Below are 25,173 nucleotides of genomic sequence, written 5' to 3'. Positions count from 1 at the left end.
GTGACTGCCAAAACAGAGGACCACAAACTTTGCAGGTGAAGTGACACCTGTTTATCATCACGTATCCTCCCGTGGGTTGGAGGTGTGGTGGACTCAGCTGGTGCCCTGCTCTGAGTCCCATGGGCTGGAGTTGAGGTGTGGCCAGGTCTGTGGTCCTTCCTGGAGTTCCGAGAGGGAAGCCAGGTCCAGCTCATGGGTTGCAGGACCTGGGTCCCCGTTTCCCTGCAGGCTGTTGGGGGATCATTTCCAGAGGCCACTGTGTTCCCTTGTGGCTCCCTCAAGGCCAGCAGTGGTGGGCCGCATTTTCCAACACCTTGTCTTTCCTCTGCCCACTCCTCCTCTTCTGTCTTCCCTCTGCCTTGAGGGTCCTGTGATTAGACGGCCAGGTCCGATCATCTGGGATAATCTCCCATCATCAGGAGACTGATGATATCAATCAGGCAGCTGATGATAACCCAGTTTTTGTTCACAAAAGCCTTCCCTGCAGTGCCTAGAGTCATGTTTGCATGAGTAACTTGGGGCTGGAATCTGAGGGTATTCCCGTCTACATTCTTGGCTGAGTTGATTAGCCCAGGGTCCAGCCCACAGTGAGCTCTAGGTAAGGACAGGGTGCAACCACTGTGGTGGACCAGGTCACACCAGCTCCATGAACCTGTCTTGGGGGAAGGGGCAGTCACATCCAACTTCAAGGAACAACCCCCTTGCCCAAATTACAGAGCATGGGAATCAGTTGGTAACTGTCTGATTTGTAACAGTAATCCTGTGTAGGAATTTTCTTTATTAGTTCAGCTACTGGGTACCTTTGTATCAAGAGTGGCTGGAACATACAATTGTACCTGGGCTCCATCCACCACTCTGCATTCCAGGCTGCCTGTGTCTCTTCCAGTCCAGTGCAGCAGCCCCTAGCCCACCCCCTCATCTCCCAGCCCCTTTTTGCCCCCCATAACCTCCCCAGAGAAGAGAAATTTATTCCTTCTTTCCTGACTGGGGACCCTTCTGGGTTTTTCATGCCTCCCAGGATAAAATCCATGCTTTGCACCATGGGTCATGAGACCCCCTTGAGTCCTGGGCCTGTCCCCCACCCTCCCTGCCTGCCACCCTGCCCTCAGCACTTCAACCACTCAGCCTATTCTCAGCCCTCTGACTGCCCAGTACTTCTACCCCAGGGCCTTTGCATGTGCTGTTGTGGGGAGGGACCTTCCCCTCCCCTTCCCTGCCCCCTGCAGTGCCTGGCATGTACTCTGAATGAGTGAATCAGTCAGACCCCAAACAGGGGCCTCGTGTTCTCTAGGACATCTCTTAGATCAAGGCTGTGGGCTCTGTGTGGTCTTCAGACCCATGCCTTTTTGAATGCAGTGTCAGCGGCCCCACCTCCTTGGGTCTTTGCTGTGTGTTTCAGGTTCTGGTGGGAGACAGAACCCACTTCACTCTAGATTTCAGCCCCTCCATTCTCTCCTGCTGATAGACCCCCAGAGCCCATTCTCCTAAAATCCTGGGTCTCCCAGGTGACCCTTCAAAAAAATGAAGTGGGAGGGTGAGCAATCCCCCAAAACTGCAGTGTGAAGTACCAGGAGTGATCTTTGTTGCATCCCAACTCGCTGAATTGATGAAGCCTCTGCTAAGCACAGATATGAATGCTGTCTCCCCGTGTGCCGTGGTAGTCACAAGAACTCATGTTAATATTCCAGAATGGGGCCTGGTGAGGATGCCAATATCTAATTGCCTAAATAACTTCCCCTTCCCCCATGAAACCCCAGTGGACCCACCAGCTTTAACCCACATACAAGTTTAGTGAGTTATGGGCCCTGAAAGAGATCATGGCTTCTGTGAAAACACGGACAAGCCATCATTATTTATAGGTTTGTACAAGTGGATTCTTGGAATTATCACTCCAGCTGCGGAACTTAAGATGTATTTTTAAAGTACTACCGATAAGCCTTGTGCTATGGATTTTCTGTAATTTATGGATTGGACACCATGCTGTGTTTGAACTATTTTACAATGAAGTACTTTGTCTCCCATTCCTGCTGCGATGGGGTGTTGGAGGCATAAATCTGTATGTGGTGAGGCAGTGAGCCTGGCTCGGGGGCCTCCCGTGGGAAAGGAAACTGGTCCCTTTAGAATATAAATCCAGTAAACATATTACAGTGTACATGTTGAATCAGAGGAAAGAGACAGTGTTTGGGTGACAGTGATCTTTATTTAAACATAACTTATCTCCTTTTAAAAGAGTGAAGTGGCCGGATGGTCGAGGCAGTGAGCGTGACTTCCGATGAGCATTGTCCTTTGCCCTTTTACTTGTCAGCGTTCCAAGCATAAATGTCCTTCATAATCCCTTTCTCCACAGTTTTGGGCATCCCATCCTCATGTGGGTCCCCCCCCCAGGGTCACAGGTGGCTGCTGCGGCTCCAGGACCACATAAGACACTCAGGCAGGGAGCAGGGACACTGCCGTCAGCATCTGCCAGGGTCATGATGACAGCTGCCTTTTCTCTGTGTGACTCTCCATCAGCATGTTTCCCAGGGGCCCTGCACCAGCCCCTCTCCCTTCATTTGTTTTTGCTGTTTGGTCGCTCAGTCGTGTCTGACTCTTTGCGACCCCATGGATGCCAGGCTTCCCTGTCCTTCACCATCTCCTAGAGCTTGCTCAAACTCCTGTCCATTGAATCGGTGATGCCATCCAACCTTCTCATCCTCTATCATCCCCTTCTTCTCCTGCCTTCAGTCTTTCTCAGCATCAGGGTCTTTCCTAATGAGTCAGCTTTTCCCATCAGGTGGCCAAAGTATTAGAGCTTCAGCTTCATCATCTGTCCTTCCAACGAATATTCAGGACTGATTTCTTTCAGGATTGACTGGTTTGATCTCATTGTACTCTAAGGGACTCTCAAGAGTCTTCTCCAATACCACAGTTCAAAAGCATTAATTGTTTGGCGCTTCCCTTCATTAGCTGGAAACATCCTCTGGCAAGGAAGGAAAATAGGATGAACCAGGACAGGATGGGAGGGTCCATGACACAGATTAGCCTGCCTGGGGCTGTTTTCTGTCCTTCCTGCAGAGGGCACCCTGTCCCTCCCCTGGTTGGGCTTCTTGCTCCTCGTTCTTCTGCCTCCATCACTGCCATCCTCTGTGGTCCTACCTGGTCGCCTGCAGGTGCTCAAGGCACGTAAGATGTTAGAGGGTCAGTGTCTTGCATCAGAGGACTTTTGTGTCCCGAGAGCTGGGTTCCCTGTCGAATGCCCTCACCCTGTGAGCAGTGCCCTTCCCCCACCCTCACCTAGAGGGCAGACACAGAAAGTGATTAAAACCCCTCTCCTGCCTGGATCTCAGACTCTGGCCTGGAAGGGCTTCTCTAGCAGCCTGAGCACGGAAGACACTGCGAGGCGGGCTTAGCACGTTTCTCAGGCCAGCGCTGGCTGCCGTGCCTTTCAGGGTGGGGACCATGGTTGCTGACATGAAGGATTTTGTCTTAGAAGAGGTGGGTGTGTTTGGAAAACAGCCACAACTGGCACTGCATGAAGCACCACCCTGGGTAGCCTAATGGGCAAGGCCAGTGGTGGAGACCCCACCAAGGGCAAAGGGCAAAAGAAGCCAAGTTCAAGGCTAGGTCAGCCCTCCCTCAGGGAAGTTCCCCAGGGCCACGGTTGGGTGCAGTTCCTCCTGTAAGCAGCAGAGGGCAGGGCTCCCCTCCTCACTGCAGATATTGGGGGACCTGCTTTGTCTTCACCCTCCCCTTTCCTCTGGTCTTGAATCCCCATCCTGGGGGATGACCTCTGGACCCTCTTTCGTTGGTTCCCTAAGAGCTTGGACAGAGAGCTTGGTTCCCTAAGAGCTTGGCTGGAATAGTTCTTTTTAAGTATTTGAATTTGCTGGTTTAATTCTGTTCCTGTGATGGGGAAGGACAGTTCCCTGGAGCCTCAGCAGAAACATCAGGATTGGGGAAGGGAGGTCAGGAAGTGACCACCTCTGTCCCTGAAAGCCTGGAGCTACTGGGGTTCTGAAGATGCTGAGCGCCTTCTCCTGGAGCAGCGATGTGTCGACCCCACTGTGTGCGTACTCATTGGTTCAGTCAACAAACCCCTGTTTCCTGGGCCCCTGAAGAAATCTTGAGGACAGACAGTTGGTGACTTTCACAATTTCCTGGGGCTCCTGCAGGCTGGAACCTGCAGACAGCAGCCTTGCACACACCTCGAGGGCCAGATCTTTGCAGACCTCCCGCTGGCCCCAGTCTCGGCATGGGTGACTTGGAAGGTCCAAGTTTCTCCTTCTGGAAGTTCACTGGACTTTTATTTCTCCTGATCAGTAGAGGTGGGGTCACTAATTTTTTTTAAACCTGAAACTGTTTATATTATGGAACATTTCAAAGCCAGAGAAAAATACAATGGCTAGCTCTTTCCCTTCCTGGCTCAAACAAATCAATATGGTACTGACATATATGTTTAAGGACTACATTTTGGTTGTCATCCCTATCTTCTGTCTGTGCACCACACCTCCCCCCTGCCAATCTCCACCTCAGCTCCTGGAGCAAATGCTAAGTCTTATTGTTTTCTGTGCCTTTGTCTCTCCAGGCACTTAAGGGGAGCAGGCACAGCTATGTAGACCACCCAAGGGAACTAGAAATGGTTTTAGGTGGTACTTACATGGACAAGGCATTGGGAGAGTATTGGCAACTACAGGCAATCCTTGTGTCCTTCGTCCTCCCCTGGTGTGACAGGCAGGCTACATTTTTGTCACTGGAGTGATGCTTTCCTTTAAAATGCATTTAAGTGCTGAGCCATGCTGTGCTGTGCTGAGTCACTTCAGTCGTGTGACTCTGTGACCCCATGGACTGTAGCCCACCAGGCTCCTCTGTCCGTGGGATTCTCCAGGCAAAAATACTGCAGTGGGTTGCCCTTTCCTTCTCCAGGGGATCTTTCCAAACAAACCAATTGATTAAAAGAAAAATATTGTCAGTAGCAATACAGGTTCTGAGTAGGGGAAGCCCTAAAGCATGAGGGTGGGGGGTGGGGAACACAGCTGGAAGCCTGTGAGGCCACCTTCCTTCTCTCCTCCTTTTGCCCATGACCCTGGGCTGCTGTCGCCCCTGCTCCCCTGCCTGCCCCAACCCCACTGGTCCATCTCTGCATCTGCTGCTGGCTAGGCCCACTGCAGGTCTTGTCATGTAGATGTGGGAGGTAGGATGATGAGGTTGAGGGCTTCCTGAGACTTGCCTAGGTTTGGGCTAGGACTCAGCAAGGCTCTTGGGGCTGCCTGAGGACACACTTGGAGAGATCCCAGACCAGGAGCATCAGCCCTGCCTGTCCTGGCTTATGACCTGGGCAGGTACACTCACCTCTAAGGTAGCTCCCACCTCCGAGGCTTGTGAGGAAGAAATGATACGCCCCTCCCACTGCCACCCCAGAAAAGGGCTCAGCCCAGAGTCAGGTGCTCCCCACCCAGCACATTTTTATGTGGATAAAAAGTGTTTAGTAAAATGTCCTACCAGGTTCCTCTTTGCCTCATGGTATGTGTTGATGCTGAAGCTCCAACACTTTGGCCACCTGATGCAAAGAGCTGACTCATTGGAAAAGACCCTGATGCTGGGAAAGATTGAGGGCAGGAGCAGAAGGGGACAACAGAGGATGAGGTGGTTGGATAGCATCACCAACTCAATGGACATGAGTTTGAGCAAACTCTGGGAGATGGTGAAGGACAGGGAAGCCTGGCGTGCTACTGTCCGTGGGGTCGCAAAGAGTCGGACACAACTAAGTGACTGAACAACAACGCCAATGTGTTGACAACTCCAATGAAATGTTTTGGGGGTCCTCTATTGATTTATTGGCCACTGTTCTTGGCTCTATCCTCCCGCCACCTGGAAGACTCACTGGGAGTGTTTCTCATTTGTTTCTGTTGGATCCCCAACGTCTGGCATGCCCACCCACTACACAGTGGGCTGTGGGGAGTTTTGGAAGGAAAGAAGGTTTGGTTTCTCTGAGGCACCTGCTTCTAAGAGCCCAAAGCCCTGTGTGCAGTGAGGACCATCATTTCCTTATGTCTTAGTTCTGTCCTGGTCCTTCACCCAATGCTGCCAGGTGCTCCCCCTGCACCCCAGCCCTGCTTCAGGGCTGGATATGAATGAGCAGCCCAGGAAAGTCCCTGGGCCCTGCCCAGCTGCGGGATCCCTGGCATGCTCCTACTCTGAGCCCCAGTTGGTTTTGTCATCGCAGTGGGGCTGAGAGCGGCACCTGCTCCCTGGAGTGGTTTGAGGGGCTGAGATGGGATCCCGCCCATCGGAGCTTGATGCACCCTCCCGCGGTGTCCCTGGGGGCCTACCGTCTAGGCATCTGGCCCCCTTCCTAGCCCAGGCTGTGTGACACCGCTCCACACCGTGTCCCTCTGTGCCCTTTACAAGGCTGGCCTCTTCTTCCTTGCGCTCCGGTCCCTGCCTCAGCTGATGTGGGAGTTGCCTGTGTTTCCCCGCCCCCTGTCCCCCGCCCCGCTCCATCTAGCAGGGTGAGAATTGCTCGTTAACACCTCAGGGGACACCTCTGTAAGTGGCAGCCCTAGCGGGTGTCACCTCCCTTCCCTGGCCTCCTCAACTCCATCAAAGAATCTGGGGGAAGCCTCTCTGGAGGAGCCAGGCTCCCCTCCTGCCTCTCTCCTCCCGGGCAAGGAGAGGTGGGGCAATAAAGGGTGGGCAGAGGGGACGAGGATGCGGTGGGCGGGGATACAGGTTGGGAACGCCCCGCCCCCTCATTCCAGGGGGCTCCTGGGCAGCAAGACCCCAGCCTAAATCCCCAAGAGTGCAAACCTGGTCTGGGAACCTCTGGGAAGCTGCTGGGGAGATCAGGCCCTGCCTCCACCGAGGGAGGCACCCTCTCCAGCTGGGGGAGGGGGAGGAAGCAGTATGCGGACTCCTTGTTTCTAGAGGTCGGCTGGGGTGGGGGTGGGCGATCCAGAACTCTGGAGTAAGCCCCCACTTCCCTCAGGGCTGGCGGCGGCGTGCAGTTCAGGTATTTGAGACCCCTCCCCATCACGGCGCTGGCTCTCACTCCCCTCTCTCGTGACGTCAGGCTCCTCTCGCGTGGCATGATGGGAGAATCCTAATGTTTTCCAACAGATGCTCCAAGAACAGCTTTCAGATTAAAGCTATTGCCAGAGCAAAGATTCTTCTTTTTTCCTTTCTTTCCCCGGGGGGTGGGGGGTGGGGTGGGGGGAGGGAGCGCCCCCAGAAATTCCTGGATATCACCCCCTGCCCCAAGCACGCAATAAACACTGACAAGAAAAAGTTTTTATTTCCTGGTTCAACTTTTTTTTTTTCCTGGAATATAGACCGAAGAATGGGAATAAACACGAATAAATAACGGAGCGAGGCCGCGCGCGCCGGGATGTGCCTGGCTGCCGCCGCCAGGCTATTGTCTCACCGCCCTGAAGCCAGCCCTGGCCTCGTCCTCCGGCTCCTTCCCTTTCCCTGTCCTTTTTGATTTTCCTTTTTTAAAAAACGCCCCCTCCAGTCCCTTGGCCAGTGACCTTGGCCGCCTGGATGCTCTGATTGCACGCGGCTCCCTCCAACTTGCCCCAGCGCCGCCGGGCCCATGGCCGCGTCCGAGGACGAGAGCAGCTGCCTCGTGTCGCGGGGCCGCTCTCAGAGTGACCCCAGCGTCCTCACCGACTCCTCGGCCACCTCCTCCGCGGACGCCGGGGAGAACCCAGGTAATGGGCGGGCGGGGGCGGCCGGGCGGGCGGGGAAGGCCAGGGCAGGGGGCGCTGGGCGCAAGTCCCCGGCGCTTCTCCGCGTCGGGTCTGCGTTTGGGGAGCCGTGGCAGGACCCGGGCGCTCAGGCTCCCCGTAAGGCGGCAGGGAGCCCTTTGTCCGAGGAGGAGCCGGTTTTCCTGGTAGAGACCGGCGCTCCGCATCCGCCCTCCTTGAGGACTGGTGGGCTCTGCTGTCCTCTCCGAGGGGCTGCCTTCCTTCGGGTGCTGACCACCTGGGGAACCAGAGGCAGAACCGTGGCCGCCTCCGCCAGTGCCGGCTCTGAGCTCTGCCTCCCTCCCCCGGACCCCAGCTCCGGTGGCGCCGGCGGCCTGGCTGGGGCGTCCCCTCGCGGGCAGGGAGCGCTTAGTGCGGCAGCCGTGCAGAGGGGCTTCCACCGGGCTCCCAAGTCGGCGGGGCCTGGCGCACCTGGGCGCGCCCACCCGCCTCCCGGGACAGGTGTGTTGGCAGAGCTGCCACGGGGAGATGAAGGGCGTGCGTGCGCCAGGACGGAGCCCGATTTCATTAAATTATATGGACTTCGTTCACTCCCCCACCCCCACAGCAACGTCGATTGTTTAGGTGATAAATCCGGTCACAAAGGCGTCCATAAGGCTTGATTGATTACTTTCCAGAGAGGAAGAAAGGCCTAATAAAGCAGAGGGGGGGTGGTGGGCTGTGCGCCCGTCACCATGGAGACGCAGGAAGCAAAGTGATCATTAAAACCTTTCTCCACCAGAAGGCAATTTTCACTTCACAGGGAGAAGTCTGAGCTTCTGAAATGTAGGGTTCAAAAAAAGAATCAAAGCTGGTGTTTTGGTATGGAGCCACAGGACTCCATTCGTATCCTAGGGAAGTAGGGTCCCTTCACACGTTCTGTTTTGACAATAAGTTGCTCTTACCTTCCTCTGATGACTCTTTCTCTCTGAAGGCACCAGACCCAGATGGGGACTTGATCGCCTTAACTTGAGGGCGTGCAGCTCCCCACGGACCCTGGGGCTGGGGTGATCCGGCTTTGTGGGGAGATTCCTTCACTTTGCTGGAATACAGAGCAGCTTCACTATTTAACTGCAAAGAAAGACCCGTTAGAGGCAACTCTGGGCGCCAGGGCCCAATCTGAAATTTTAAACAATAAACCCATACAAGGCTTGTAAGATTTCTTTGTTAGGACTGTTGACACTGTGTCATTTGGTCAAACTAAGGTACCAGGCTGAGGAAATCCCTGCCTTTTTGTTTTCCGGTATCTGGGAGGGCAAGTTAATTTCCTTGGAGTTTCAGGCAGAGGCAGCTCTACGCAGACCCTTAAGGCTTTAATTAATCCTTTTATTAGAAATCGGGGATTAAGCCTTCAGCACTCCATGATGGATTGGTTTTCTCTGTGTCGGAGATGCACATCCATGATTGTTCCAATTATGGAAGTTGAGTGGCTCGTCACGAGAGAATCCTTCTCAGCTCCTTTTGTCTCCCTGGCAGTGAGAGGATGCAAACTTGAAATGGGAATTATGGAGACTTTAGCGTTTTGGCTGTCTGTGAGTTGATGCCTCCATGGGTGGGAACACGGGGCTTGGCAGGTGACTCGTGCTGGTCCACTTGGGAGAGAGGTGAAAGGGCTTGGATGCCTGTGATGCAGTGATGGCGTGGGAGGATGAAAGCCCAAGTTAGTCTCAGGTTCACATGCACAAAAGGGGACCCAAAAAGCAGAGAACCAGGGTGAAAAGTCTCTATGGATATAATTCTGTGAGTGGTAGAACCTTACTGAAAAGGAAAAATGAAGTATTTAAGAACTATGTTAGACACAGGAGTTCCGGTGGAAAGAGATTCAGAATCTTCAGGTCGGAAGCAGCCTGTGAGCTTGAAGTGGGAAGGGTGGATTAGGGGAGCATTTTCTACAACTGCTTTGCTTGGTTGGCTCAGTGTGTGCTTGCATACCTCTTTTGATGGGGGACTCACTTCTTTCTGAGGCAGTGCATGCTTCAAACATTCGTTTTCAGATGGTTCGAAATGGTCTGCTGTTAGTCCTAATGGGATTGTCTCCCGATGCATGGTACCTTGGCGTCCAGAGAATCTGGTGGTGGTGTCATACCCCCCTGAGGCATTTCTACACTAGGCTGTAGAGTCCAGTCTTTCAGTTCCATTTCCCTGAAGAACCTCTCCCATTCATCCACCTGCTGCTCTGAAGTGAGGCTGGTGAGCTGGTTGTGGAATGACCTGGTGCACAGTCACCTGCTTCCCTCTTTGGAAACAACAGTTTATTTGTTTTTATAAAACAGCTCGTGATGGTATTTGCCCTTTTCCCCTCCAAAGTGCATTTTTAATGCATCAGTATTGTCACAACAGAAACTCAGAATATCACAGGAAAGTAAGCAGCAACACCCCTCTCCCTCCCTCTCTGGATGTTATCTCTGTGATGAGCTCCATGGGGCATCTCCACTTTTTCCTGCGTGTTTATATCTACAGGTTCTTGGGAAAGGCATTTAAGAGAACACAAGTGGTTTCACACCACATGGAAGGTTCTCCAGTTTGGGTTTCTACTCAACACTGGATCTTGGAGGAGGTCTCACCACGCGGCAAGTATCTCTCCATCTCCTTTTCTTAATAACTGTATAGTATCCTGAAGAATATGTTTCTCTCAGTTGAGCTATATGTGTGTTTCCATTTTTCACCCATGACAAGTGATCCAACAGTGGTCATCCAGGCAAAGCCTCCTTGTGCTCCCATGTGAATTTCCTGTAGGGTGTGTCTAGGTCACAGGAGGCTCACATTTAAAATTTTTCTCATATCGCTTCCTCCTGGAAAATGGACCCATGGTCTGAGTGCATCCTTTCTCCAAAGCCTTCCCGATGTCTGGGGTCGTCGATCTGGCTTTCTCTCTTGTGAAGGGTGACATGGGTGTTTCGTGTTAATTTGTGGCTCTGTGATTGCTGGCGAGTGTGAGCATCTTTTTGTGGCCTTATTAGTGTGCTGAATCTCTCTGTGACTGCGTCTGTGGCTGTGGACTGTCTGGCAAGGGTGAAGGACTTTCCTTGAGGACCAACCGTCATGCTCTTTCCACATCGTTGCTCCACTCATGATTCTGTAGGCAGCTTTCCAGGGTTCCTGTCTGCAAATCCTCCTCTGTGCCCACAAGTATGGTCAGGATTTTCCCCACAACTTAAAATTTTCACAAGGCAACTCGGCATCCCCATCGCCTTTCCTGCCTCTGAGTTCATAGTCTTGAGGAGTTCTCTCAGCTCCTGTGGCTTTGGTCCCGTGTGGACCTTTCCCCGATCCAGTCACGTGCTACCTCCTCATTTTGTTCCTTCGCTGCTCTTCTGGCTCCCTTCTCCCCACCACTCTCTCCCCCCTGGGTTTTTGCTGCATTGCCCTGTCTCAGCTCCCTGCTCATCCCTCTATTCCTTTCCCCCGCCCAACACACAGCGGTCGCTGCAGGGCCATCCATTGCTGTCTTTTCCCTCCACTCTCAGCTCTTTTCCTGGTTTCCAGAGAGCAGGACCAGAGACTAAACGAAGAGTTACCAGGGTCAGCTGTTTAGAATGTTTCCGTGGGGACTTGCAACTTGTCTTTTTCTGTGCAATCAGGTGGGGGGCCTTTTGATCCTGAGTGGGTTTCTCAGCACCACTGACATTGGTAATGGGGTCCTTCTCTGCTATAGGGTGTCCTGTGCATGGTCAGACGTTTAGCAGCATCCCTGGCCTCTGCCCTCGAGATGACAGTAGTAGCCCAGTCCCTGGTTGTGGCCGTTGAAAATGTCTTCAGACTTGCCAGGTGTCCCCTGGGGGCAAAATCTCCCTGGAGGACTGCTGATGTAGTTATTTCATTCTCAAACTCTGGTGTGGATTAGAGTCACCTGGAGGTCACCTGTTCACCGCACCCCCTTTGTTTCCAGTTCAGCCTGTGGTGGATGCTGGTGAAGTGCATTTCTAATGGGTGACAGGTCATGCTGATGGTACAGGTCAGGGGACCAGATCCAGGGACCCACTGAGTCTAGTCCTCCCTGAGCCACTGTCTCAATCTCTGCTGACAACTTCTGTGTGTGTGTGTCTAAGTATGTGTCCAGTGGGTTCTTCCCTGACCTGTCTGCCTGGTGAGCCCCAGACCGCTGTGTCCTTCGACTCCCTGCTTGCCCAGGTCTTGATCTGATGTTACCTCCTCAGAGTGCCCTCTTTGTTCATCTGATGAGATTAAGTAGCTGCCCTGCTCGCACTACCCAGTTCTCATCTCAACTTGTTCACGATGTTCATCACTGCCTGGGACTTAGGTCTTATTCTCAGTGGAGCATCCCCACCAGGCTGGGAGCCCATTGCCCACTGGAGGCCTTGGTAAGCACCTATGGGACCAAGCACAGTGTCTGAGTGAACGAGGCCTGGGGCTGGCCAGGTGGCTGGATGGGCCCACTGTGGATAAGCTGCTCAGTGGCAACTTGAGATGGCTGGAGGCTCAGTGTGGAGGGGGTAGGGGCCACGCCCCTCTGCAGGGACAGGTCCACCTCTGCTCATGGCCCGGAGAGGGTGAAACCCTCAGAGCATCTACTGCCTTCCTGAGCTGCAGACAGACACACAGACACAGCCCCCGCCCCCAGACTCTAGGTTTGGTGTTCCTTTGCTATTTATGGGCGCCCCGCGTCGGGTGGAGACGAGGGGTCTCAGCCTGCTTTCTCCATGGACTGGTTCTCTGGGGCTTCTTTCCTCAAATGCCTTCTTGCTCTGAAGTCCTGAGTTTTGGGGTTCTCCCTCTGGCCCCTTGCAGAGTGTCCCCATGGCTTAATTAGCAATAGAACTCGGCAGTAATTACCTCATCAGCTTCTTCTTTGGGGTTATTAAACATAAAAGCTGGGTGCTTAAAAAATACAGAGTTAAAAAAAAATACAGAGTTTAAAAACTTAGAATTTTTCCTGGTTATGAAAACAATGGCACATTCCTCATAGGAAGTGATTGAAAGCTTTTGAAACTTCTGTTCCTCATCCCCTGCTCCCTTTAGAGGACACAGAAGCCAGTGACAAGGGACAGGTTTGTCCCTGGGACCTTCCCAGGTGCCAGGCGTGGCTGTTTGGCAGAAGGTCAGACACAGCCAGGGTCCAGGGTTTATGCCCCGCCCGTACCCCATCCTTTGTGGTCACTTCACCCACTTTCCATCTCCTCACTGGTCACTCTTTGAAATGGTCTCACTTATTTGACCCACTCGCTTATGCTCTGTCTCTCCTGCTGGGTAGCACTCTGCAGTACTGTAGTCATTAGCTACTTACGGCAATTTAAATCTAAATTAAATAAATCAACCTTAAAATTTCCTTTCCTCAGTCACACTCATTATATCCCAAGTGCTCAGTTGCCACATGTGGCTGGCAGCTGCCATGTTCGATAGCATGGGTCTAGAATATTCTATCCTTGTGGGTGGCTCAGTCAGCGCTGCTCTGGAGTGGAAGACCCCGCGGGTAAGTCCTTATCCCTTGTTCCTCGGCTGTGCAGCCCGTGGCTGTTCCCCAGTGGTTGTCCATGGACTGAACAGACAAGTCAGAGTGAAGACAGAATGGACGTGTTCTGGGAGGCCTTGTGCTGGAGACCCTCAGCTGATCGTCTCACATCCTCAAGGGGAGGACACCCAAGCAGAGGTCATTTCTTATCCACACAATATTAATTTATCTCAATTCAGTGAGCTCCTCCAGAGAGCCTACAATATGCCATGGTTGGCTCTGGCTAGATGGGTCTCTTTGACAAAGAAAACAATGGCATCCAAAGATTCTTTGCCTGGAGTTAGATGGAGTCCCAGATCTGACTCTGCCACATACATGCTGTGTGACCTTGGGCAAGTTGCTTCACCTCTCTGAACCTCCATTTCTTGTCTGTAACATGGTGGTCAGTATTGTCCATTCCTCCAGGTGGGTGAGGATCACTGAGCTATTGTCTGTAACAGACACTGTCATTGGTTTCACAGCTTTGTGGGGTCAACAGTCTCCTCAGACATCTCCTAATCACCTTGAGATCATTCCATCCTCTGTGAATAAAGTTGGGAGGCAGTGGACCCTGTGATGAAGAGGTGGGGACAGCCTGTGGGTCGATCTGCAGCCCCTTCTCTAACTGGCTGATAATCTGGTAAATTTTCAGTGGCTGAAGTGAAAACATGCTTGTCAGCTCAGTGTTACACTGGGGCATCTTGCTTCCTTTTATTTAATCTTCCCCCAAACCCTTGGGGTAGGGTCAAAGGGCCAGATGGCCCTGGGGACATTTGTGTAGAGAGGAGTTAGAATCTAGGTGAGTTTCAAGCCTGGCCCACTCTGCATGCCCCACCCACTCTGCCCCGCCCACCCACCAGCCCCTCCCACTCTGCCCCAGTCACTCTAGGCCCTGCCCATCCATTACTGGCTTCAAAATGCATCTTTTAACAGGAAGGCCTTCTGCGCTTTGGGCTTCCCTGGTGGCTCAGATGGTTAAGAATCTGCCTGCAATGGGGGAGACTGGGGTTCGATCCCTCGGTTGGGAAAATCCCATGGAGAAGGGAATGGCTACCCATTCCAGTATTCTTGTCTGGAGAACCCCATGGACAGAGGAGCCTGGCGGGCTACAGTCCATGGGGTCGCAAAGAGTCAGACATGACTAAGCAACTAGTATTTTCACTTTCTGTGCTTTAGATGAAGCAGATCCATGTGTTTATCCCATTTCTGTTTCAAGCAACCTGTGCCACAAATACATACAAATCTGTAGTCACATAAACACACAGGCACAGATGTACTCTTCCCTTTCCTAGTTCATTTAACGAGAATGGCCACCAGGACAAGATTAATTTACTGGAAGTCAGGTAAGGAGCTGGCAGAGAACCAGCCATGGGCAGAGTTGCTGCAAGTCTTGCCTTAATGGGCTGGGGTGAGTGTCCATGTGTGTTAAAGCAAGTCATTTGGGTGGGTCGCTTGGCAACACACCTTATCTCGTGGCCGGGACATAAGTAGACTCTGGCATCGAATGGTCAGCTGTCAGAAAATGAATTTGCCAAGATATGAGTAGAGAGTGGCAGCTGTGGCTACAGACTTAATGTATTTATCACACATTGTTATGCAGTTATTTTAAATATAACAGTTTGTTAAAGTTGCTGTTGGTACTCTTATTATTGAGTTGTATTGTCATTAGTTAATTTTTTGGTCCCATTACTTCTTGGAAGTTTATAGCCATGTGCAGAGAAAATTTTTGCCTTGCTGTAATCACTAGCTCAGGGGATTTAAATAAAGGCAGGAAGACCTGCCAAAAATGATCTTTCTGCTTCCCTTTGGCAGGAAAACTTTGTCTCGGCAATGTTAATTGTAGGGTGACTGCCTTTCTGCAGTCACATGGGGCAAGTCACTGCTGACCTTGACTTGTTTGCTGGCAGGGTTTTTTGTGCAGAGCTCCCCAGCATCAGGGCTGTCCCCATCTGAGCACTGCTCTGTAGGGTTCCCTCAGCCGCCCGCACCCTCTTCATTTTCCTGTTATCATCCAGGTAAATGGGGATGCACTTCCATAGAGAGTGGTAGGTTGCAGTCCTCCTCTAAATCAAATTTATTTGCAAACAAAAAAATATGGGCTTCAAATATTAATGAAGTAGTTACTGTCATCCACTGAGGAGACACAGGTCTGGCGGAAGTCGCTAAGATGGGGTGGGTTTCTGTGAAATGAGAGATGTTCTTGTGCATTGTCATCTTGACCTGTGACTGTCCCTTTCTTATTTGTTTATCTGCTGATGTAGGAAATGCCCTTGTGCGCAGGGGGCATGATGGGTGTGTTGGGGTGGTGTAAAGAAGGATTGCTTGTCCTGGAATCTCACCCTCTGGCTGGGGGCGGGGGGGTTCATACGGTGCTCACTTGTGAGATGACAGGACACGTGGATAATAGATACCAGACCTCCCAGACCTGTCCTCTTCTGGGTGGCACCCATTGTGTCCTCTGATGCTGTAAGGACAGCCTGCAGACCTGTGTGCTGCCGGCTGGCTGCTGTCCCCTCTGCTGTCTGCAGGTTGGCAGGGTTGACCGTCTAGGCTGGGCTCAGCAGGGTGGCTCTTCTTCACCTGTACCCCATCCTCCTTGGACCCAGCAATGTTGTCTCCTGGCCATGGTGGTATGCATGGGCCCTCTTAGGCTCTGTGGTCCTCACTTCTGCCTGATTCTGTTAGAGTGGGAACATGCCCAGTTTAAGGTCAAGGGGAGGGAATACATTCCACCAGTTGATGGGAGGGTCTTGGTCACATTCATGCTGGGATTTCCTGCAGCCTCTATTATACCATGGTTGGGCCCTGGCCTTGGGAGGCCAGCAGACAAAGTGTTGAGGGGAGCTGGCAGGTGTGTGGACTCTTTGGTGACACCTGGGTCTACATGACTGACAATCCTACCTAACATCTCTGAGCCTTGTTTCCCCCCCCTGTAAAGTGTCCCTGCATGGATGGATGGTGGTGAAGATTCAACGGGTTGGTTTCTGTAAAGCATTTAGCAGAGCTCTTGGAATACAGGGAGACAGGGTCACGATGAGCTGGTGTTTATCCCCACCTGTCATTATGGAGACATTTCCACCAGAGGCCGCTTGGAGGCCCTTGAACATTTTTGTTGGTAATAGCGGAAATCCCTGATTCTGTGCAGTTTTGAGGCTCCCCCGTGGTGCCTCTTGAGGTTGAAAGAAGGGTCCCTTCTGGCCTAAGGTCACTCTTGCTGAGAGATATCAGGTAGCTCTGTAGGATTCCCCCACCCTCCCTCCTGCATGGCCCTGGAGCTGGTTCCGGGGGTCACTAGTGTGCGCTAGGAGCTCCTCTGGGAGGATTGTGCCCATTTCCTAATCAGGGAGCTGGTCCAGGGGAGCCGGAATGCAAGGCTAGTTTAACTGGCCCAAGTCAAACGTCAAGGTCAAAGGCTGAGTCACATGCTCAAAGACATGAGGCTGCAATGTGCTTAGCTGAGCCCGGGCTCCTTGAGGTTGGCTTTGGGCTCAGTAAGGAGGGCATGTGGATAGTGGAGGCAACAGCAGCTTGTTTTTCAACTTCTGTGCTTTTTTACCCCCTAATTTTTGCAACTAGCAGCCTCTGCCTTAATAGGAACTAATGCAGGATTTAGGGATAATTTATTATTTATCTCATCCTTTCAGAGGGAAGGGTAAATGGGGGGGGGCATCTAATAACATACCACATGGAACAAACCAAGCACTGCTTCTTGCCTGCATTCTCCTGGGCAGGCGCTCTGGGTGGGGGACACAGGGGCCAAACCCTGTTTGTCTTCCTCTGAAATCTCATGGAACTTGTCTCTTCCTCAAGACTCTTATTGCAAACAGCATTGGCATTTTAATGTGATTACTTTCCTCTAATATTTTTCAAACTCTTTCTGGGAAACATATTTGTATCTTTTTACTTTAAAGATAGGTCTTGTCCATGTTTGTTTCTTTGGCTCCAAAAGCCAAAGTGTGAGTGTCTTGTTCATAGAAGGTGCACAAGAAACTGCTTTTATTGTATAAACATGGTAATGACACCTAGCAGCCCTTTCTTATTCCTAGTCCCATGTACCCATAAGGAAAAGTAAAACTGAGGGGAAAAAATTCCCAGAAATGCAACAGCAAAGCATGATGAGCAGGTTAAGTGGTCTTGCCTTGTTGGAAATTCCTGGAGCTGAGTGACAGGTAGAGGGGACAGTAGCTCATAGGGCAACTTATCAGTAATATGCCAGGCTAAAAATAAGCTTACAGATTTGTTAATAATTGGTCTCTGTGTGGTTTTTTAAATTAACTAATAACAGTTTATTCCAGGAGGATATTAGCACAGAGCAGCTGTTTGCTCATAGGAAATAGAGATTCTAATCATTGGTGTGTTGGTTTGTTTTTCTGTTTCCTTTCTCTGACCTGGACAGAGCTGACTGTTGCATCTTGCATGCTGAGCTCTTCGGGTGGGAGGCTGTGAGGGCCCAGTTAACATTGCTCAGGGTGACATCCCAGGAGGTTGTAGGTTGGAGGGAGAATGTGAGACAAGAGATGCAGGATGATGCCCACAGCTCATGGCAAGTGAGATTCCTCCCCACCTCCCACCCACCAAATCAAGGGCCTCCTGTTAGGCCACAGAGAGCAAAGATGTGGCCCACCCTGTGGGTTGTCTAGTGGGGATGGGCTCAGATGCCAGTCCCGGGGAAGTGGGGAGGGGCTGGTTGGCTGGGGTTGTTTGTGAGACGGTGTTCAGGGGCTATGAATTGAGACCCAAAAGGTAGTTTGAGTCCATCAGGTCGAATGAGCAGGAAGGGTGTGCTGATCAGAGAGAACGGCTGGGCAGAGGCCAGGAGGCAGGAGGGAGCTTCTGGAGTGTCATGGGCTGAAGTCAGCTAGCGGTTGGAGGAGGATGGGGGGTGGATGAATGAGTCATGGCATGCATGTGTACACGTGTGTGTGTGTGTGTCCTGCTATAACTTATCCTCATTTGTGAAAGCCACAGGCGGTCATGGACACGGTCAGTGACATGGCCCTTACCCCTCCTGCAGGCAGCTGGAGCCGTGGTGCCTGGGGCCTCAGAGCTGGCCTTGCAGTCAGTCTGGAACCCTGACTCTGCTGATGGCAGATCCCTCTAGCAGACATCACCTCAATTTCCTCCTTCATAGAATGTGGGTGGTTGGGAGGCTGGGTGAGGTGTTTGACCGCAGCCCAGCGCCTACAGCTGAGTGTAAGGTAGCTGTTTCCTGTCCCCAGGTGCGTGGTCCATGAATTTAGCTCATAGAGCAGAAAGCTCAGCCTGGGGGAACGACACCCTCCATCCTTCTCCTGGGTCACGCTGGGCAGTGGATCTGGCGAGGAGGTCAGCTTGACCTGCCTGCGGAGGGTGATGCTCCACGGTTGCTAGGAGACCTTAACCCCGTGTAGTTAACCATCTTGCCATGCACAGAAGGGCTTCTCGTGTTTCTAGCCCCTCCAGCTCCAAGAGTCAGAGATGTCCCATGAGCTGTGCCAGGCACCAGTCCCATGGGGAGGAGGGTGGCCAGGCAGCCAGGGTCCTCACTCTGGCCAGACTCTGGTTATTCCTGGTGCCCTCAGGAGAGACATGTCCCTCCTGGAAGCCAGGAGCTGCCCTCTGGAGAAGTCCAAGCTTATCCTATTGGAAGCTGAGTGGCCTTTGCTGGGCACACCAGTGCCGTGTGTAGGACTCAGGACTTGAATTCCAGGGTGGAGGCGGTGGGGGTCAGAGGGAGGTTGCTAGGTTATATTGTGGGGCTTCCCATCCTGACTCTGTGTGACCTCAGGTGAGTCTTTTGCCCACTCTGTGCCCTCCACCTCCTGTAGAAAGGGGACGCTATTCACTTTGTTTCTACAGGAGGCCACATCGTTCCCTCCGACCTCACTGCCCTTGTGCAGTGTGACTTTGTCACCCCTCCTGTCGGGGTTGGGGGGAGGCCGTCACCTGCCCTCTTGCATCCATGTATTACACTTGCTCGTAGCATAGAAAAAGTGACACAGTGTGACTTCTGGACCCAGGACTTGGATGCCCAGCAGCCTCTGTTTGGCCCTCTCACCTGTCACCAGGTTGGATCATCCTGCTGGGGAAAACTGGGTGACCCAGCTGATGGTTCTTGATAGGGGGGCTTTCCAGGTGTCTCAAGCTTGGCTGGCACCATGTCTGGCAGAGGGGCCCTGGCCGCAGCAAGTGGATGATGTAATGGTTATTATTTGGGGCTGCTGAGTAGTGGGGTGGTTTGTTACATCTTGTAGGTAACTGATACCCACTCCGACCAGTACATGTGAAGAGGCCAGAGCCACTTCTTGCCCTGAGTTACACAGTGATCCTCTGTTCCGAGCTGCTGGGCAGGTGCTGAGTTTTAAATGAGGTTTCTCTGTGCCTGGCGGACTCTGACTCTGCATTGAATTTGGAGCAGGCGCCCGTTACATCTGTGGCCATGTGCCCCTGTGTTGTGGTGGCAGATGTGAAGGTTTCTTTCCTGACAGCCAGGGTCTGGGAGATCCTGGGGCTTGTGCTATGCTGGGGCCAGCCAGCCCCTCTGGGGGCACTGGGGCTGGGCTGGATTTGAAGGGCATTCAACCCAGGAGTTCTGAGCCAGGAGTGGTCTTCACAACCCCCTCTGGGGAGCTTAAAAATGAAATCAGTCTAAACTTTCTCCCTGGACTTTGTGATTGCCGGCATTAATGAGTATTTATTGGGCACCTATTGTATGCCTGTCATTGTTTTGGGGGTTAAGAAGGTCCAATAAGGACTGTGATGTCCTTCCCTTCAAAGAGTGAATAGTCTCCTGGGACAAGGGGAAGTAGTTAAGAAAGAAATAGGTGTGTGATGAAATGCCAGGTTGTTTTCAGTGCCTGCAGCCAGACTGGAGGAAGGAGAGTGGTTGGGAGGGGTTAGAGGACCTCTAAGAAAGGGCATCTGTAGTAATATGAGGTGGAAAAGAGAATTAGCCATGTAGAGACCTTGGAGAGTAGCCTTCCAGGCAGAGGGAGCAGCAGGTGCTGTCTGTCTTTCTGTCTAATGTTCATCACCTATCTATCAATCTATCATGCACCCATTTGTCCATGTATCACGTGCTTACCTCCAGCCCCTTTTTGGCATTCCTTCACAGAGTCTAGCCCCTGCTTTAATGCCCCCCAGTGATAGACAAATCTCCTCCCTGCCAACCCTGGGTTTCGAACTCCCAGGACCACTTCCGGGACGGTGCCTCACTCCTGTTTCCTCCCCCGCAGGGTTTATTTACACTCTCCACTTGCCAGGAGAGGCACTTAGGAGTTTGGAGCTGTGCATGCTCCCAGGCCCTCAGTGCAAGGGGGGCAGGGGGAAGAATGGGGCCAGTCACTGGGGAGCAGGGGGAGACACCCCCATCTCAGCTGCAACTTCCCCGATCTTGGCTCCCGGGCAAGGGCCTCTTTGTGCTCCTCCAGGACAAGGCTTGCCATTGAGACCAGCCAGGGGACACTGTGCCTGAGTGAAGGATGGCTGGAAGCTAGAATTAGGCATTTCACAGGGAGCAAGCCCCGCACCATCTCCCAGTGGGCTTCCGAGAGCCTGGATGAGTCCTTGCCAAGAGGCTGTGGCTTGAGCAGGCACCTCTCACTGGGGCAAAAGCCTGCTCTGTGCTCTCCCCAGTGAGCCCAAACACAGAGCATTGACAGTGTGGGAGGATTGTTCTTTTTCTCCTGGCTCCTAGCAGGCCTCCAAGCCTGTTCAGGGGTGCAGCAGTGTCCTGGAAAGTTCCCCACAACTCATATTCAGAGGGGCCAAAAGAGGCTGGCTTTGAGAAAGACTGATGGGCTGTTAATAAGACAAGGGAGAGTGGGAGCCACACGGAGGAGGTGAGACTTTTTACATTTTTGTGTATTTCCTTTTTTTTTTGTTTTAAATTTTGAAATACTTTTAGGGACTCCCCTGGTGGTCCAGTGGTTAAAAACCCATCCTACAATGCAGGGGATGTGGGTTCTATCCCTAGTCAGGAAACTAAGATCCCACAAGCCGAGGAGCAGCTAAGTCTACACGCCACAGCTAGAGAGTCTGTGCGCTGCAACGGAAGATCCACCTGATGCAGCCAAGATCCTGAGTACCGCAACTAAGATCCAAAGCAGCTGAATAAATATTCTAGAAAATAAATACTTTTAAACTCACATGGACCTTGCAGAAAAGGAGTACCTAGATTTCCCCCAGCTTCTCTCGATGGTGACCCCTGACCTGGCACAGGATGCTAGTGGACGGACTTAGGGTACAGCACTGTCACTAAACCAGGGGCCACAGCAAATGTCACCAGACTGTATGTGCACCTTTTTTGGTGTAAGTTGCAGGACACTCTATTACATTTATAGAATCACCACGATCATGTGAGGAGACTCAACTCAGATAAAAGCCCTTTGGCCCCCTGAAATGGTCAGGGTGTTGGTGTCCAGGCAGCCCGTGGTGGGCCCTTCCCCCTCAGCTCCTGACTCCACGTTGTGCCCCCTCCATGCCCCTGGGTGGGGAGCCGCCTCCTCTGGACCCCCCAGGCTCCACTTGCTTGGTTCCCAGCGAGGCTCAGCACCATTGCCCTTTCTGCACATTTGAAAGCTTGGGCCTTGGGAAGGCTGCTTTTCCTCTATCCCCACCCACTTAGGCTGCCATGGTTTTCTGGGACAGTCCTAATAAAGAGCTGCAGACTGGGTGGCCTCAGGAAGGGAAATGGACCCCTCCTGGTTCTGGAGGCCAGAAGACCCAGCTCCAGGTGTCAGCAGGGAGGGCTCCTTCTGAGGCTGTGGTTTATTCCAGGCCTCTCCCTGCCGGTGTGCAGATAGCCGTCTCCTCCCTGGGTCTTCACTTCTCCTTCCCTCTATGCGTGTCTGGCTCAGGGTCAGCTGTAATGCATCAGGACCACCTGAATGGCCTCATTTTAACTCATCACCCCTGTAAAGACCCTCTCTCCAAATAAGGTCACATTCTTAGAAACTAGTGGTTAGGACTCCGGTTTGTGAATTGCATGGAATTTTAGGGACATGGTCCCAATATCACAGTGGCCCTCCCTCCCATCCCAGAAGGCAATGGCAGCCCACCTTCTTGAACTATCCCCTCCTATTAGGTCCTTCTTGGCTCACCCCAGATGCCTCTCAGGTCTCCGTTCCCCTTCCTTCTCCCTTGGATTCAGACAAGAGGTTCGTCACCTTGGCAACAGTGACTTGTGACCCTTGCTACCACCTGTGCCACCAAGGTCTGCTTCCTAGCATGTCATCCCCCTCAAAGCTGAGCCAGTCAGCCTTTGGCTGCAAGTAACAAACATCCCAATTCAACTTGACTTACCCAGGGAGGTGGGGGGACAGTGGGAAATAAGCCTGGCCTCCTGTTCCCTGATCTCAGCCACGTCACCAGAATCTCTTTCTCTCTCTCCCTCCTCTCTGCCCTTCCCCATGTTGGACTCCTTCTCAGGCAGGCTGTCTTCATAGGCTGGCTCTTGGCAGTTCCACACTCATAACCTTCCAGCTCAACAATTTCAGCAAAAAGCAAGTTCTCCAGAAAGGCAAATAAATTGCTTGGGGTTGATGCTGATTCAGCTTGCCTCAGTCACGTGTCCAGCCTTGACCAATCACTGGTTGGGGAGTGAGGATGGAGGAAGCTCATTGGCCAGCCGGGTAACACCTGCCCTGAGCACCTGCAGTGGGTCAGCTTCACTGAAGCCTGAGGACTGAGATGGGGAGGGTGGAACCCAGGGGGAAGCTGGGTGTAGCCAGATGCAGGGAGAGTGGGGGCAGGGGGTAACTGTCATGGCCACTCAGTGGATGGAGGGTGAGCTTTTGAGGGCAGGTGTCCCGCCTTTGTTCCTGGGTGGTTCTCAGCTGTGTTTGTTGCAGCTTTTGTGCCATCAGCCACCTTCATCTTCAGAGCATCTCCACTTTGGACTCCGGGTGTGCCTCCATCCCTGGCCCCCTCTCTTCCATTCTCTCTCTCCGAGCCTGTGAGCATTCTGTCCTAACATCCTGTTCTTCCTTTTGCTTTTATAATTTGTCCATGCTTCGAGAGATTATTTGTTTACAGTTTCCCTCTCCCCCTGCTGCTGCTGCAGCTGCTAAGTCACTTCAGTTGTGTCCAATTCTGTGCGACCCCATAGACGGCAGCCCTCCAGGCTCCCCCGTCCCTGGGATTCTCCAGGCAAGAACACTGGAGTGGGTTGCCATTTCCTTCTCCAATGCATGAAAGTGAAAAGTGAAAGTGAAGTCGCTCAGTCGTTTCCAACTCTTCACGACTCCATGGACTGCAGCCCACCAGGCTCCTCCGTCCATGGGATTCTCCAGGCGAGAGTACTGGAGTGGGGTGCCATCACCTTCTCCACCTCTCCCCCTACTCCCTCCAATTATGAGCTCCAGCAAGGAAGAGAGCCCATCTGTGTTCTGCTGCAGTGACCAGCACCCAGGACAGCGATGAGCTGCTTCTCAAATAGCTGTGTTGCCTGGGACAAGTTACCTAACCTCTTTCTGGTCTTGGGTTTCTGTTGATCAGAGGTCTCACTTCACAGGTTTGTTGTGATAATTTCACGAGACAGCCTGTGGAAAAGCATGTAGGCCTTGGCACTTAGGAAGAGATGAACAAATAGATCCTGTGGCTCTTGTGGCTGGCGTGGCTGTGAGAGGCGATGGGACGTGGTGATTAAACTGTCCGGGTTCTAGTGTAGCTTCTACCACTTACTAGTTGGGTAACCTTCTGCAAGTTCATGAACTTCTGTTCCTCAGTTTCCTCATCTGTAAAATGAGAGTAGCGGTTACACTAACCTACAGGAGTTATTTATTAGCAAAGCACCTGTGACCTTGCTGACTTCCCTGGTGGTTCAGACGGTAAAGCATCTGCCTACAGTGTGCGAGACCTGGGTTCAATCCCTGGGTAGGGAAGATCTCCTGGAGAAAGAAATAGCAACCCACTCCAGTATTCTTGCCTGGAAAATCCCACAGACAGAGGAGTCTGGTAGGCTACAGTCCATTGGGTCACAAAGAGTCAGACACAACCAAGCGACTTCGCTTTCACTTTCACTTTTGTGACCTTGCCTGGCTAGGTGAGCCTACAGAAGCGGTAGGTGCTGTTCTTGTCATTGGTGTCTATTACTTTCATGTTGCAACTCACATGCCGCTTCTCTGGAGCTAAATGCTTAGAAACAAGGTTATAGCATCTTGTAAGAAATGGACTTGTAAAAGTCCTTAGGATCTGGGTTCTGTTTCTATGTCATGTTACTCTGCTTTAGCGTTCAGTTGCTCAGCTGTGTCTGACTCTTGGTGACCCCACAGGCTGTAGCCCGCCAGGCTCCTCTGTCCATGGAATTTTCCAGGCAAGAATACTTGGTGGGTTGCCATTTCCTACTCCAGAGGATCTTCCCGACCCAGGGATCGAACCCTTGTCTCTTGCATCTCCTGCATTGGTAGACCGATTCTTTACCACTGCACCAGCTGGGAAGCTTTAATATTAATCCCTAGAGGATCTACTCTCACCCTCCCTGTCATCCTTTTCCCCAGGTCACTTTACTGTGCTTTATCGTTCACTGTGAGAGATGAAATGAGTTCTCCATGTTTACCTTTTAAGCACATGTCCCGCCTCTGTGGTCTTTGCTAAGAGAAGTCCCATGGGCATGAGAGCTACATGTCTGTTCCCAGTGGGTCCCGAGGGTCTAGGCTGCTGCCGGACACTGCACAGGGGCACCGTCTAAGGGAACCTCCTGTTTCATGTCAGAAAATGGAGCAGAATAAATACAGTTGTCTCTCTGGGTGCAGAGATTAGCTCTTGTGATTCTGTGTAAGTTATTCAAAACATAAAAAGAAAAAGAAAATCCGGTTCCACGGTTGTCCTCAGAACAGTCCCGATGGGTGACACTGAACAAGCCTCCTTCTCGTTAAGATAGCCATTGCGGACTTTAGCTCTGACGCCCATGACTGATGGAGAGTCGTTGGGAGGAAGCACCCCAGCTCCTGATGACAGTGATGATAAATGACACCCACAGGAGTGGCTTTAGACCAAGGCTTCCCTGCAGCCGAAGGAAGA

At 52.2% G+C, this 25,173-nt stretch overlaps 1 protein-coding gene and 1 long non-coding RNA gene across 3 annotated transcripts in view; one reads left to right on the top strand and one right to left on the bottom strand.

Moving 5' to 3' along the window:
* The window catches only part of PHACTR3 (phosphatase and actin regulator 3), a 208,873-nt gene that overhangs the window by 9,211 nt on the left and 174,489 nt on the right, over positions 1 to 25,173 (top strand). Inside the window, exon 1 of one of the 2 annotated variants that reach the window (XM_020905162.2) lies at positions 7,140 to 7,688. The exons of the other annotated variant lie outside the window; for it this stretch is intronic. Within the exon in view, the coding sequence (XP_020760821.2) occupies positions 7,571 to 7,688 (118 nt within the window). The 5' untranslated portion in view covers positions 7,140 to 7,570. Of the gene's footprint in view, positions 1 to 7,139; positions 7,689 to 25,173 lie in introns of those variants that run through there. 2 annotated transcript variants of the gene reach the window in all.
* Positions 7,252 to 9,258, bottom strand: LOC139036727 (uncharacterized). Its single transcript, XR_011489559.1, has 2 exons — positions 8,630 to 9,258; positions 7,252 to 7,962 (listed from the first exon to the last, which is right to left on the bottom strand). It is a non-coding gene; the product is annotated as an uncharacterized lncRNA (long non-coding RNA).

Source organism: Odocoileus virginianus, chromosome 9 (genome assembly GCF_023699985.2).
Source record: "Odocoileus virginianus isolate 20LAN1187 ecotype Illinois chromosome 9, Ovbor_1.2, whole genome shotgun sequence".
Taxonomy (NCBI): Eukaryota; Metazoa; Chordata; class Mammalia; order Artiodactyla; family Cervidae; genus Odocoileus; species Odocoileus virginianus.
Note: the sequence above shows the minus strand (reverse complement) of the source record. Positions and strands in the feature narration are given on the sequence as shown.